The sequence below is a fragment of the Strongylocentrotus purpuratus genome, unplaced genomic scaffold (genome assembly GCF_000002235.5).
Source record: "Strongylocentrotus purpuratus isolate Spur 01 unplaced genomic scaffold, Spur_5.0 spur5_scaffold_6, whole genome shotgun sequence".
Taxonomy (NCBI): Eukaryota; Metazoa; Echinodermata; class Echinoidea; order Camarodonta; family Strongylocentrotidae; genus Strongylocentrotus; species Strongylocentrotus purpuratus.
In genome coordinates, this window is record NW_022145612.1 from 28,344,406 (window position 1) to 28,360,556 (window position 16,151).

The 16,151-nt window shown below is 37.0% G+C and overlaps 1 protein-coding gene across 2 annotated transcripts; it reads right to left on the reverse strand.

Annotated features, from left to right (window-relative positions):
- Nucleotides 1-1,881: 1,881 nt before the first annotated feature.
- On the reverse strand, nt 1,882-9,938 carry LOC582015 (endoplasmic reticulum junction formation protein lunapark-B). 2 transcript variants are annotated; one of them, XM_011662426.2, is made up of 9 exons: nt 9,771-9,938; nt 8,805-9,034; nt 8,562-8,620; nt 7,868-7,908; nt 6,396-6,531; nt 4,809-4,940; nt 4,020-4,184; nt 2,939-3,043; nt 1,882-2,287 (listed from the first exon to the last, which is right to left on the reverse strand). In XM_011662426.2, the coding sequence occupies exons 1-9, from the start codon at nt 9,795-9,797 to the stop codon at nt 2,007-2,009; spliced, it is 1,176 nt and encodes a 391-aa protein (XP_011660728.1). In that variant the 5' UTR covers nt 9,798-9,938; the 3' UTR covers nt 1,882-2,006. The 2 variants fall into 2 exon arrangements, with proteins under 2 accessions (XP_011660728.1, XP_787084.1); XM_781991.5 differs by having other exon boundaries at nt 1,883-2,290; nt 9,771-9,937.
- Between the last annotated feature and the right edge of the window lie 6,213 nt (nt 9,939-16,151).

The following is a 16,151-nucleotide window of genomic DNA, read 5'->3' on the forward strand; positions in this document are numbered from 1 at the left end:
AAAATGAGTTGTTAATTTGACACATAAATGAAAGCTAATGTATCAAAATCAAGTAATTACCGGTAACCATTTTAAAGATGCATAATAGTAGGCTCTCACTGGGAATTTGACATCACTTGGATGGAAACCCAATAACAGATGCTGTCAATCACCAGGATTAGCCATTGGTTCTATTACCAACAGGCCTTATGTTATGCTCTGCATTTCCCACCAATCGCCCCATATGAAAAAGTGATCATCTTACATTTCCCTCACCTGAAGACTTTCTGAGAGACTAGGGGGATATTTCTTGGTGGGACTACGGTTTTGCTCTGTGCAGACTTGTTATCATGACCCACTGCACGCAGAAACTGACTATAACCTCCCTTCAAGCTCATTCACTTACGAGGCAGTAAACCACAGTGCTATATATATATATACCGGTATATATTATCTATAATGTGCTTGACATTTCTATATCTTATAACACACAGATGCAGAGTATACATGTAAATGTGATCTTAGTTACGCAGCTACTTTTCTTCATCCCCAAATGCCTTTCATTCAAACTTTTTTTTAAAGAAATTTAAAAAAACGCCCGGTATGTAACCTCAAGTTTCAAACATCATTTGTGAGTTAGTAGGCTTCACGTGAGATTCCTTTGACTTTGAGAAGAATACAACAAATCACTATCATAGCATCATGAACAGCAACCCGTCCATTTACTGAACTGTGCCGAAACCAAACTCATGAACGATGTCATATTTTTGACATATCTTCTAATTTGTCACATGACTACTAATTCAATAACCAGGTACACCAAATTGTGGTACATATCACAAAGGAGATAAATGGGATTAATGCTCTTTCATATATGGCTTTATATTATACCGATATATCATATGCCAAACTACAAAAGGTGCCAAGAATTGCAAGGAATTCAATACAAAAATTCACAATGTCATCTAAGGTCTCCCTATATGACATCTTAGCAAATATTAACATATCATATACAGTCAAACCTGCTTTAGTGACCACCTGTATAGAAAGACCACCTGTCTCCAAAGACCACTTTTTTTTTTCCCTCAAAAATTGTTTCTCATTGAAACATGTATTAAAGGAAACAATACGTAAAGACCCCCTGCCTATAAAGACCTAAGGAATTAAATACAACAATTCGCAATTCATCTAAGGTCTCCAAATATGACATCATAGCAAATGTTAACATATCATCCTGTACAGTCAAACCTGCTTTAGTGACCACCTGTATCGAAAGACCACCTGTCTACAAAGACCAACAAATAAATTGTTTCCCTTGAAAATGGTTCCTCATTAAAACATGTACTAACGGAAACAATACTTAAAGACCACCTGCCTGTAAAGACCACCTTTCTTGTCTCCCTTGGGTGGTCTTTATAGACAGGTTTCATTGTATCTTGTTAATTCCCACCCTTTGATTTAAGATTGACTGAATTCTATACGGTGTGACTTGTAAAATGAAAAGGCTGAAGGTAATAGGAAAATAATACTGTACACTGAGCACATGTACAGGCATTCTGAAAGTAACGTTGGTATAAACTAGCAAATGAACAGACATCAATAGGGTTAACAACTCAATTATTAACACCCCTTGTAAATTTGATGTTTTTTTGTTTGTTTATGGTATCTGAAGAATGTAAGCTAGACTGATTGAATGAGGGCCTTTGTTGAACACTTTTAGATGTAAGCTTTAATAGGTCACCTTCTCAACAAATATAAATTGGGACAAATAATTTGTTTGCATGCTGTCAAAAATTACAAACTTGAAATTTGATGTTTTTTGTGTTTATGGTATCTGTAGAATAAAAGGTGGATGGTTGAATTAGGGCCTTTGTTGGATACTTTTTAGATGTAAGCTTTAATAGGTCACCTTCTCAACGAATATAAATTGGGACAAATAATTTGTTTGCATGCTGTCAAAAATTACAAACTTGGTAAGGGTATGAATAATTGAGTCGTTAACTGTATAAAGTAGAAAAGAGAAAATGTTATCTGAGTTGTTCTACTTCTGGAGCTTCGTTCCTTTCAGGTGTTTCTGTTGTACTCTCAGTAACATCAATATGGTCTCCCGCTTCATCCTCGATAGTCTCCTCCTCTTTCTCGATAGTCTCCTTTACAGGAGTTTCCTCTGTGCTCTGTACCTCTGCTGATGGTTCCATTGTTGTAGTGGGTTCTTCAGTTTGGTTCTGGTGGCTGGATGTGGATTCCGTCTCAGACCCGCTGAATTCACTTCCACTGGCATTGGAGCCAGAACCTCTCCTCTCGGGATCTACTGAAGACACAAAGAGATGGGGAATACATTTAAAATCATGCCCAATTCTACATTGAGATCATCCCAACTTTAAAAGTTAAAATCAGTCGTCAAAGAAAGATGAATTTTCATAAGAAATACATATCCTTTAATGATTTCTTAGAAACCTAAAGATTTGATGGACGAAATTCCAGAGGAATAAACAATGGTAGAACATGAATAATAATAAAGAATTACTTTTGTGAGAAATTATTGGTTCATTTTTTAACTTAATGTCAATGTCGCAATGATTGCACATATTTGTTAAATAAGAAGCATATACAGACATGCCTACATATGGATACAGTGCTAGCTCAACACACTAGGATTATAGGGAAATGAAACAATGACAGGTACCGGGAAAAAAAGGTACATGTATGATTGCATAATAATAATAATAATATTGGATATTCATATAGTGCACATATCCACCCTGCAAGGTGCTCAAAGCGCTCCAATATTACCCCGGCTCTGCTAGGCTACCAATTTCGGTGCTCATAGCATTCAAGGAATTCCTTCCAACTGGTCCCTATTTACATCACCTGGGTGGCATTGGACATAACAAATATGAAATGCCATATTGAGAACACTTTCCATGTTCTGCTATACGACTAAAAACCAATGTCTTACCCAGTCTTGCTCCAAATGCAACAGCAGGTGTCTCAGGAAGCTTGGGAGCATTAGGTCGGACTTTCTTAGACGGGTTGAAGGTCTTGCAGTAGGCACACCTAAAGGCTGTGTGGAAAATTATATCAAAGACAATATTACTAAACACTGTCACAGACAGGTTGCTTTAGGAAGCTTAGGCGCACTGGACCTGAAAGATTATGGTAAAGAAAACAAGATCTTTTCATAAATGCATTTCATATGTAAAATGATGCATTCATTGATTTTTATAACTAGTGCGTCTCAGAAAAAACGAAACCAAGAGTTATTGATGTTTTATCATAACTTAGTCACATTTATAATTAATAAATGACACATATTTTTAAAGCTCAGATCCTCCTCTTTCATTTGATGCAACTCATTTAATGCATATTTCATGCATGAGTGATTAAAATGAAAAATGAAGAGAGGAAACCAAAAAGTCATTTGGCGGACGATATCTGAATTTCAAAAAGAAAATCACATTTCTAGAAAGTTGAGTTTCTGCCCTTTCATATGACACCTCAATCAGGAAAGTGAGCAAGGAATGACAAAGTTCTGTTTGTTTAAAGTAGTGCTTACATTTCCATAATTTTGTTAAACGAATTCGTTTTCACTGGCTGCCTGCCGTAGCAACAAGCAGAATTGACAATAGACTTAACTCAGTTACGTTGACAATCAGCCGTGCATAAAGTCTTTCGTCTAATTGTGATTGAGTTTTGATAAAACATTGATAATTCTCGGTTTCGTTTTTTCTAGGACGCACTGTATATAGATTTCATGTGTTGATTCTTTGGACTAAAACATTTGATCATGTTTGTATGTGCAAATGTTTGTAAATGCTTTACACAGTTTAAATATGAACAGATTTAAAGAGACAGCCTATGGCTGAGTCAAATATTTCCTGTGCAAAAGAGAAAGATATCAAAAGATTTTGTTCACCAAACACAACAACAACAACAAAATTACATCCAAAGGCTATTGGTAAGTTTGATTTAGAGTTGCATCTAGCTTCCACATTCAACAATCAACATGTACTGATATTAAGAATAACAGTTGAACTTACCAAGATATTCATATTCTTCTTGTAGAGCCATGCCATTGTGTGAATAGCAATGTTTGCAGATGAGAGCATACCTGCTACCAGGTCCGTCCCCAACCAAGTAACCGACCAACTTGTCAAAGGTAGTCTGCTCTTGCGACAGGATTGGTCTCACTGTGCCTGGAGACCCTGAATTCAACAAGAACAAAATGTTTTTTTTTTCTTCTTCAGTGCATAGGGTTGCATGTTCTTGGTTTCATGTGTTTTGACCTACCCAGTACCCATCCTGGACAGCCGGGGGCCGTTTTTTCAAACAAAACTGTCATAAGTCTAACTTTTTGGACATCCTATTGAAATGTGCATTATAGTTTCTACACATGTTTCTATGGGATGTCAACGAACTGAGATTTATGACAGTTTTCAGAAACTGGCCCCAGTGCTCTCCCATCTGATGAAAAGAAAACAGGTCTTCTAAGTTAATGCACACAATGCTACTATGAATTACCACTGAAGAATAACATCAGACTAGAGTAGTCAAAAGGTCAGACCGGTGTGTTCATTGTTCAACAATGTGTTCAACATCATGTTGACCTTAAAAAGATAGAAAAAGTATAATTTTGTTATAAGAATTAGCAGAAGTCTATTCAAATCACATTGTCAAAAAAGAGACAAATTACTTTCCATTGGAATTCATACATTACATCTCACATGTATACCCCCCCCTCCCTCCTCTTTCTCTTTCTCTTTCTTTCTTTCTTTCTCTCTCTCTCTCTCTCTCTCCCACCCTCCCTCCCTCTTTCTTGCTGGACTTACTGATCATAGCAGCTTGAGGTGACTGTAGCATTGGTTGGTTCCCTAGACGAGCTGAAGGTCGCATGGGGGTCATGCTCGGAGATCCTCTTCCGCGACCCCTGCCCCTTGCACTGAATGGTCTCTGGCGCAGAGCTACAACAACAACAGCAAACAAAAAGATTTACTCAACACTGATGATAGCTAAGTGAAAATATATTCCACTCACTCACAATCCATTTGTTTGAATCAGACAAGAAAAGAAAAGAAAAGTATAAAACTAGGAGGAAAATTAGGTTGACTGTCTGCTATTGATTAAATCAATGGTTTGGCATTGTATTACCTTCTGCTGTATATACAACTAAAATCAATATATAATAATAATATACATGTTGTCTGTACTCTGTACACACATCACATGAGGATTCATGTCAGCAGTCAGCACATATGATTTCAAAATTCTGTTGTATCTTGGCAAGATCCAGACTGGATTCCTTTTATTTTCATTTCTGGCCGTTAATTATAATAATAATAATAATCATAATAATAATAATAATCATAATAATAACCATGATAATAATAATAATAATAATAATAATAATAATAATCATGATAATAATCATGAAAATAATAATAATAATAATAATAATAATCATCGTTTAGACTGCGCTATACAGTATGAAGTACCATAGTGCTTCAATGTAATACGACTAGCTCTGTGGAAAAAGATGGGTCTTCAGTTCTTGTTTTTTAATACAAGTTTTTATACAGCAGCAACTTTCTGTGAGGAGCTTTGATACATTCAGACAAGAGTTTATTACCTATCTTAGGGACATACCAGTTGCCACTGATAAAAGCTACTCTAAAAGTAACTGCAGTTTTCCTCGCTCTACTTACGATTTCCAGGTTTTTGTACACATAACAGCTCCATGCATTTGGTTTGAAATGGGCAATGAGTTAAAAATATGGAAAGATATATTATCCTTTTGATAGCTATAAAAACAGATGGCAGGACGCCGAGGATTCAGACGAGGAAGTAGGTTCAAAACTGAGTCACGTCTTTCGGATATTGACGTCTGGAAAAAACCCAATACATACACACACACACTCAAATCTGTGCTGACTTCATATTTAATGAGTTTTACACATCTAAGATAACACAGATGTTTGATTGAAATAATTGTCTCTTCATCAAATTAAAACAGCAAACAAATAGTAAGATTTAATACACAAGATGCTTTGTAATATGACAGGAGTAAGTTGGGGAAGATGGATGAAATGGAATACAGGGGGGTTTTTCACAAAGATCCTAAGTCAAAATTAACTCTAAGTTGCACTTAAATATTATGGAGAGCCATTTGTAGCCTTAGAATAAAATATATTCAAAAGCAAAAATTAAAGTATTTTAGACTTTTCATAAATTCCACATCAAGAACATGAAATCTCCTTGATAATAGAAAGAAAATATGAATGGTTTGAATCAACATTTTATGCCTTTTAAGATAAATTTTACGAAATATTTTCAAAGATGCTAACGGCTTTCCATAATTGGTAAGTCCAACTTAGAGATAAGTTCAACTGAGGATCTTTGTGAAACACCCCCTGATGTACCTGGTGTTGGTGTTTGTCCTCTCCCAAGTGCTGGTGTCTGAACGGGGGTCAGAGGTGGCAAGGTCGCACTGGGGTCAAACTTCTCAAGGATCTCTTTGGCTTTCTTATAACTCTCATTTTCCTTCACATCCTCTAGCTGCAAGAATATATACATTAACAATGTGCATGCAGTTGAAGTTTTTTAAAAAAGTTGAGTTCTGGTCATGCGATTGCATTGTGAAAGAAAAGTTGTGGAATTGATCAAAAAAGGTTGATTATCTAGCATGTGGTGTGTATTGCAAGGTTCTGGAATCATCAAAATGATAAAAATTTGGCCCAGTCTTGGTAAAGTTATATGCACTGTACACAGAAAGATGTATATGGGACTACACAAACATGTGGCATAAAAATCTGCCCCAATTTTTATGCTGTTACGTGTCATATTGAGAATATTAAGGCATTTAACGAGCCATGCTTTTCAGGGAAATATTTTTTTCTGATGTTCTTCCACACTTGCATAATAAGATGATAACGCTCACAAATTATTTGTCACCTCTTCCCAGAACTCAACCTTCTCTTTAAGTCGAGGTCAGGAATGGAACTTTATTTCAAAAGAAAATGGCAAAATGTGACTCTAAATGTTGATAATGTATGGAGTAAATGGGCTATTTCTTGAAAATTAACTGTATCACAAACGGTGAAAACATCGACACACACATATATACATGCATGTTGAACTCTACGCTTATTAACCGTGTAATGAGATACTGGAGTACACTCCCAGACTTACAGGCGAATACTCAAATACTTGGGACGCAATGTTTTTTGTTTTTGTTTTTTTGTTTTGTTGCATCCACCATACTACGGGAGCAGTATCCCAGGTCCGTCTCCGAAAACTCACATGATTTTACTTCGAATTGCAGTTGAAGGCGCCAATTTAATAATAATAATAACAGTAAACAATGCTGTTTTAAAACCAAAGATGGCAGAATAATCCATTTTCCTCCGAGTCCAAACAGAAATCCGGACATTTGGTCCCAGTTTCTGAGTGGTGAGTTTGAAAGTGATTGAGCTGGGAAACATTTTTACTGACGGTACCATGCCAGCGGCAGGCGCTCTCCCTGGCACGGTTAAGCGTCGGCCTGGATTGTGAAAGGTGACCGTGATTTTGTTTGATTTTTTTTTTTTTTAATAATTTAAAAAAAAAAAAAAAAAAAAAAATTGCGGCCGAATATTCAAGTACGAGAAATTGTACTCGAGCAGTTGTCAACAGTGCGGGTACTCGAGCATTCGACTACTCGTCGCAGCCCTAGTGCGAGTATTCGAGTACTCGTCGCAGCCTTAATGCTTATTTCCTTTAATCAACATGTACATTGTCTCAGTGTAAATTTCATGGGATTCTGCAAATTCAACTCAAATGAATACTTCTGAGCTGTTTACTCCACAAATGAAGTTGCAAATTTGAGATTCAGAAGAAAAAAACATCAACTTACAACGGTCTTTTTCTTGTTCCTCAATTCTTCAAGGGCAAGATCTAGAGAAAGAGGAATCAAAACAAACATCATTTTCCTGATTTAGCTTCTAAATAATAAGATTACCAACATTAGGATTTTAGTGCACTGAAATTTTCTAGCCAAAATAAAAGATGAATCTGCTTCAAATCATAGACAATGGTACTACTGCCCTAAGGTCACTATGATTTTGAGCTGGTATAGCTTTTCCTCTTCCAAAGAAGCATGATATCCCTTGAAATTTAGATTTTCTTAATCATGACTATTCAGATCTTCGGTCATTAAGATTTGACAAGTGTTAATGTCCATTTCTAATGCTACTGCAGTCCTATTGCAAATTATTCCAAAATCAGTTTGTGTAGTGTGGTGGGCTTTAGAATTCACACTAAGTTCTTTCTAATAAACTTCCTAATAAGTTTTTGTATTACCTGGAACTCGGATAGGGCAGATCACACATGAGGATAGGAAAATAATTTTTTAATCTTATTTTCAACATGGAATCCCCAAACTAATGTCAGAGTACTGGGTATTGGGTAATCTAGTTAATCTAAGTAAATCTGATCCTGCTTCAATCAATTCTGGTGTTCTTCTACACTAGTACAGCATTTAATTTGCAACAAAGTCCCAAGTCGGCTTGGGCCTATGATTGATTCTTTCAACACATGTTTATGCTTACCATTTTTAGCGATCCTCTTCACAAAGTACCAATGTAACGCTTTCCGTATCAGCCAAATTCTGCATGAAAAATAAAAAGAATGCATAAGATTATAATCATTAATAGAAAGTTATTTGATTGCCAATATCTTATGTGATATTCCATGTTCTCAAATATTTTTTTTTTAAGGTTCAATCAATGAATATGATAAGACTGTCCTAGGCATCATCACAATCACATACACTGTTTAATTTATGTACTTACAAGAAGGGAAAGAGAAGAAGTGGTAAAATCTGAACAACTCTCTGTAGCCAAGTCGTAGCATTGTAGAGGAAATAGAAGAAGAGTGCCATTATCAGGTATCCAATGACCGAGTAGAGCAGTAAGCTGCCCATATAGTGCTTCTCCAGTTCGACATTACGTCGCTTAGATCGAAGTAGCCCGTCGATGTCTTTATCGATCCCTTCCAATATCTCCACTGTAGTCTTCCCTTTCTGTTTAAAGACAAATCATGATTCAGATCATTTATCATTCATGAATTAAAACACTTAAAATCTGAGTTGATCTAGTGAGCTTTATATTTTTTAAATTCAAAATAAAATTGGTTGATTTTCTTATCAAATCAATATACAATCAATGTTATTGTAGACTAGAGGTAGGAAGTTAATTTCTAAAAGTAAGACAGCTCAACACTGACAACAGTAACATTTTGGCATGCCATTACTCCATTAGTGCCGTCGTCAAATACAATTTCATGTAGATTTAAACTGTTAAAAGTTAGACCTCAATTGACAAGAAAAGCCAGACGTCTTTTTAATTGAAAAATAAAAATGTAAAGTGAAAGATTGTAAAATTAACAAACTGACAAACTGCAAGCTGATAAATTCAAAACCCGGTCAATCCAATTTATTAGTAAAGTTTACTTAGGTCTACTAGTCTAGACTCTAAAATTAAATCATGAATGACTCTGTGACTGTCGCAGGGAATGTGTTGTTGCGCAATGATTAATCCCACGTCCCCATCCAAAACCACAGGACCATCTATATGACCTTGACCGACAATACATGTTTAAGTTATTTTTTTACTTCACTTCACTTCACTTCAACAAGTTAAGCACTGTTAAGAGAAACCCACTAACATATATTTAAATGTATGGGACCAAAGTAAAGTCTTTAAATTCAATCTGCCCATTTATGCACCTAAATACATTATCACCGGCCATGAACTCACCCGGAACTTGGCCAAGATGGCCCCCATTTTCCTCCAATTATGATCCCGGAAAATAGAGAACGTGAAGAATATTGTAAGTGGCCAGTGGATCGTTTAATTGAAAATATAATCAGTAATATTAGAAATTTCTGGTGGCAATAAACTGTCGGCTTCTGCGATTTTTTGTCACAAGGTGGCGCGCAATTCAATTTTGCACTGCGCGATCGCGAGCTCGAGCGCAGAAAATGGTGAAAATATAGCAGGGGCAGATTGAGGATTTTTTTTTTTCCCGGTGCCTTTTCACTCCCGAATTCTCTGAAAAGCAAGCAAGCACAAAAATTAAAAAAATTAAAAAATAAAAATAAAAGAATGACAAAAATGAAACAAACAAACAAACAAATAAAATATTTATTTTTTATTTTTTAATAGTAATGATAATAAAATAATAATAATTTTTAAAAAAGACGTCTAAAAGGATTGATCTGATTTTGTTTTATGGGGCGCGGTGTAGCCCTTTATATCACATGATGGAGAATTGTAGCTGCTGTGCGTCTTATCGTATCTCGACCAAGACGAGCTTATACTAGTTATAGCTAATATCACCCCTTTGTATAGCACGTTATGTTAGCATAAAAAAGAGAACATATTTAAGAAAGATTAAAATGCATGATGGGCAGATTAAGCGTTGCATGATTATATGGGGGAAAATTGTCATATTATGTTCCTCCTTCCCCTTGCATGGTCAATGTCCTACTTCTAGGCTTCTGTGCATCGCTGATATGTAATGTTTTTAATGGCATAAATAGGCCAACCTCAAAAGAGGATATAGGGGAAAAAACAACTATTGTTATAGTATTGAATAATTAACAATTCATTTATAAGTCTTCTTGTTCACTGGTGAGAAGAGTACCCTGTCTCTCATTATCCACAGCAGGAACATAATATTATGCAGATTATTAAATATGAATTGCTTTCTATGAACAGTACTGCTATGCATCGTGAAATGCCTTATCTACTTCAAAACACCAAACATTGCTCAGGGTGACGAAGCCCCTCCCACATCGACTTATTTGAATATCCCCTGTAACATCTTCTGAAAGGATGCCCTAACCAATTCCAAAATTTTCTACTAACATCTCTCAGTGTGATATTTTGATAATTTACTATTCCATCCATTGTGATAATGTATTATAATTTGCAAAACTGATGATAAAAAGGTACATTAAAAGTAAAAATCGTCTTGATCTTCGAGGGGTAACAAATTGGCTAGAAGCTTAAATATACCGCTATTCTTTTACAATAACACCATTATCATCTAAAATGTCATAAGCATGGATGCGCATGCATTATGACGTCAGATACAGAATGCGCTAGGTTTCGCGTGGTGTGTATGGTGATTACTTTGTTTACTTACTGTATGACCAGTGTTTTATTCAATCACTTGCGAATATCATCGGTATATTGAGTTCTTTACTTAGTATTCGAATTTGCTTTGTTTGCTTTAAATAAATATGGGGTGCATACGCAGCAAACCAATTCATCGTCAGGATGAAAACGAGGACGGATACGTCTTCGACGACATTGATGAATCCCAAAGTACTGGATTCAAGCTGGACATCGTCGAAGAGAGTAAATCTTTCGAAAGGATTGGGAACGGTAGGAAATACAATTTGACAATTTGAAGCTCATGATATATGTAGATATATAAACGCTTATTGAATTATAGTTCAGTACAAATGGGGAGGATTGGGTTGGAGAGAGAAATATAATCAAAGAGTAAGGGTGAGGGGCCGGGGGAGAAAGAAAGGGGACACTCCTGATATAATAATATTCGTATACAACTTTTATATCTACTAACAAGGAAATGGTTCTTTCTTCAAAAAGTAGAACTCAGCAACAACAACAAAAAGGCAATTCAAATTATTTTTTTCCCAACCTTTAGTTTTATTATCAATTTTTTTTAAAACAAATATAATTTCCCATAGTAATATTCATCTTGCACAAACTTGCAAATGGTATAGTCGAAGTCCCCGTCCCCACCCCCTTTTTTCAAAATATTTGTTTACTTTTAAGACCAATCAACCTTTAAAAACTGATTGACCAATTTATTCATTTGGTATCAGTTGGACAAAATAATGTCAACAAATCGAGAACGTGAATCCCCATGGGCTTCTCTTTTAATCTTTAAACAAAAAAACATGTTATACATGGGTTATAAAGGTTTCTAAACCGATAACTTCAAACATTACACTTATTTTATAATTTGATAATGTAAGAGGATTTAATATATTTTTCCCAAGGAGATGCCGTTGCAGCGTTAGATTTGGGGGACGGACGAACAGAGAGTTGTGATGGCGACAACACAACGGAGAAATCAGTTGATGATTATGCTCTGGAAAGTCGAATGCAACTTTTAAGAGTATGTTACCTTTATCCCTTTCTCTAATCTCTTGTTCTTTCTTTCTTCATCTCTGTTCCTGTCACTATCCGTCTTTCCCCCTCCTCTTTCTGCCTAGCTTTCTGTTACTCTCTCTCTCTCTGTCTTTGATCTGTATCTTTCTGTCTTACCTCCTCCTTCTTTGGCGCTCCCTTTCTTTCTCTTTTACTCTATTTTTCAACTTGTTTTTCTCTCTCCCACTCTTCATTTCTCCCATTAATGTATATTTTTGGGTGGGGGGACGTCAAAACAGTGGGCTTATTTTCATTCTGTTCAAGGTCATTATTTAGCCGTTTTAACAATTCTCACGTAAAAAAAAAGGAGATAATACTGGTTAAAAAGGTGACCTGAAATCTCTCATATCTCACAGATTTGTACAATTTCGTAAGTAATCGTAAGAAATCGTAAGTGCTCGTATGGCTATTTTTCAAAGATAACTCTAATAAATTATCATTACCTTTCAAATATGTTATTCCACAGGATATTGCAGAACTTCAGTTGACACAGCTTAGACTGGCCCGTGACAGGTTTCACCGGTCCATCATCCAAAGGGATGCCAGGAGAGTGGTTGCATCGCTGAAGAGCCATCAATTCTACGATGAAGAGTCTGAAGACATCCAGACTAATGGAGAGATGTCTTTGACGGGGAAGGACGAGGAGGAGGGGAAACAAGAGGAGGAGAAGATCGAGGAGGAGGAGGGGAAGCAAGAGGAGGAGAAGATCGAGGAGGAGGAGGAGGAGAAGGAAGAGGAGGAGAAAGACGACGAGGAGAAGGACGACAAGGAGGAGAAGAACGAGGAGGAGGAGGAGGAGGAGGAGGAGGAGGAGAAGGAAGAGGAGGAGAAGGACGACGAGGAGAAGGACGACGAGAAGGACGACGAGGAGGAGAAGAACGAGGAGGAGAAGGAAGAGGAGGAGAAGGACGCGGAGGAGGAGAAGGACGCGGAGGAGGAGAAGGAAGAGGAGGAGGAGGAGGAGAAGAAGAACGAGGAGAAGAAGGACAAGGAGGAGAAGGACGAGGAGAAGGACGACGAGGAGAAGGATGAGGAGAAGGAGAAAGAAGAGGAGGAGAAGGAAGGGGAGGAGAATGACGAGGAGGAGGAGAAGGAGAAGGAAGAGGAGGAGAAGGACGAGGAGAAGGAAGAGGAGGAGAAGGAGGAGGAGGAGGAGGAGAAGGAAGAGGAGAAGGAGGAGGACGAGGAGTTGGAAGGAGACGACAACGATACACAACTGCCAGATTTTGGATACTTCCAGGTTTGTTCTTTAGCCTGTCCCCTTGCTTATTCAAACTTCGTTTCTTGAAGAAATCTTTTGATTAGAAAAGTAAATTGAACCTGATATAAATTATTTTCGAGGCACGAATCTTTTCACAATTGTGGTTTAAACAATAATCATTAAATCTGTTTTGGGATTATGAATTTAAAAAGTAATAAAAAATGTATTTATGTAATAAAATGTAATAAAATGTAATTATCAACCTTCCTTTCGTATGCTTTCGTTTATCAAAACAGTTCAAAAGATTAGACAAAACCAGGATGACCACCCGAAGACATAGCAGGTTGCCGCCTTCATCGAGTGCTTTTATTGACCAGCCTATCAAAAACGAATTGATAATTTTGGATGACTATAACAACCTTGACGCACCTCACCAAGGTTATTCCCATGATATGACAACAGACTTGAATCAATCACAACCAATTAATGATGAAGAAAGCAGTATTGATGAGGACAGGGAAAAGAGGAGGCTACAATGGCTGGCAAATAGGAAATCATCTAACCATGCTGTCCATTGCCAACAAGAACTGCAGTCCAGCACACAACCAAGAGAGATTGATATCGATTCTGTAGTAGCAAGGACAAAATTTCCGTGGATGCGCTAAAGCTAGGGGTGGGGGCTGCATGGGTCCAACGTTGACACGCTGCACAATGCAGAACAGAAGTTAACATGGGATATGGTCACCGTGGTCATTAATGCATTGATGAAAATAATGAACACCAGATTTGGGAGAGAGAGAGAGAGAGAGAGAGAGAGCGAGAGAAGAGAGAAAATAAGCATAATACGAACATAAATAAATCATTGGGCCTAACTGGTACAACCAAATACTGTTTCAAAACTTGTCTTTTTGTTTCTGTAAAGAAATCAAAATAACAAGTGAAGGTGATGGCGTTGGTCATAATGATAATTATGATGATAATGAGGATAATGAGGATAATGATGATAATGATGATAATGATGATAATGATGATGATGATGATGACGACGACGATGATGATGATGATAATTATAGGCCTGTGGTGGCAGTTGTGGTGGTGATTTTTGTTTTTTTATTAACAAAATAACAGAACTTTTAAGACCAATCGACTTCTGAAAACTGAATTACCAGATAGTTCATTTGAAATTACACAGTTAAAATTTTTGTGAACAAGTTGTTTAAAAGTTTAAACAACTCTTGATTAACGGGTGACCTGATCTAAGAGTTGTTTAAAATGTTAAGCAACTCGAGTTGTTTAAAGTTTAAACACTAAGTTGATCAACATTTTGAACAACTTGTTTAAAATCACAATTTAAACAACCGGTGTTGTTTAAGGACGGTTGTTTAAAACGGAGCTGTTGTTCAGTGGAGGTTGTTTACACCAACTGGGTTGTTTAAAGAAAGTTGTTTAAAAAGGAGCTGTTGTTCAGTGGGGGTTGTTTACACCAACTGGGTTGTTTAAAGAAAGTTGTTTAAAACGGAGCTGTTGTTCAGTGGGGGTTGTTTACACCAACTGGGTTGTTTAAAGGAAGTTGGTTAAAAAGGAGCTGTTGTTCAGTGGGGGTTGTTTACACCAACTGGGTTGCTTAAAGAAAGTTGTTTAAAATGGAGCTGTTGTTCAGTTGGGGTTGTTTAAACCAACTGGGTTGTTTAAAGAAAGTTGTTTAAAAAGGAGCTGTTGTTCAGTGGGGGTTGTTTACAGCAAAAGGGTTGTATAATGGGGTATAATTTGGGTTTGATACTCTGAATAAGTGCACCACTACTTCTGGGTCTCTATTACCCTTTTCACATCTACCAAATATTGCTTAACCCCGGGAAATAGGTGGGGCTAAGGGGGCTCTTAGCCCCACCAATTCCTTCCTTAGCCCCACCAATTACCCGGGGTAATTTTAGCCGGCTTTCTGTTCACATTACGTTTTGCCAAAGTGGGCTAACCCCACAAATAGTACGGGACTATCTGGCCCTGCAAAATAGCAGGGTTAGCCGGGCAATTGCGGGGTTAGCCGGGCAATTGTGGTGCTAAGCTGCGTAGTGTGAATCCGAACCGGGCTAAGGAGAAGCGGGGCTAAGCAACAGCCAATCACAGACAGCGTGGTCGTGTGGTCGTGAATTTGCATTTATCGCGCGCTATGCATGCAGTTCACGTTACGCATGCATGCTCTCTGTATTGACGTTTAGTCTTTTACGAGGCAGAGGTCATTATGAAAAAATCTTTATTATAAAATTGATTTAAAAAATAGTGAAAGAACATGTAGCTCATAATTTTTTATTGCATTTATCATTATCAGTCATATTTACGTAGGTAAATTTATCAAGTGAATTGGATGAAAAATGGGTAATTGATTTGTATCGGTAAAATAATAAAGGGAAAACGCTTTGCGCAAGGCTGGATAACACAATTTAGCGCGCGGGTTTTTCCCCTTCATTTAGTCGAAAGGCGCATGCGCGGTAGCAAAAGCATTAATATTCATGAGCTATCGAATAGTCCGGGGCGCGTTATTTTTTATGCGGCACAGATTGGGGCATGGTACGTGTTGAGCCTATGGGAAGTACGTTCTTTCCCTTCTGAATAATGTCTGCACGTACGTGAGACTAGGCATGTTCGCTAGCGCATTAGCGCTGCGAAGAAGTTTGAATATCCATCGCGAACTATGTGTTTAGATAACATTCCTATTCGTTTAAGTTAATTAAGTTTTATTGACTAATTATTGT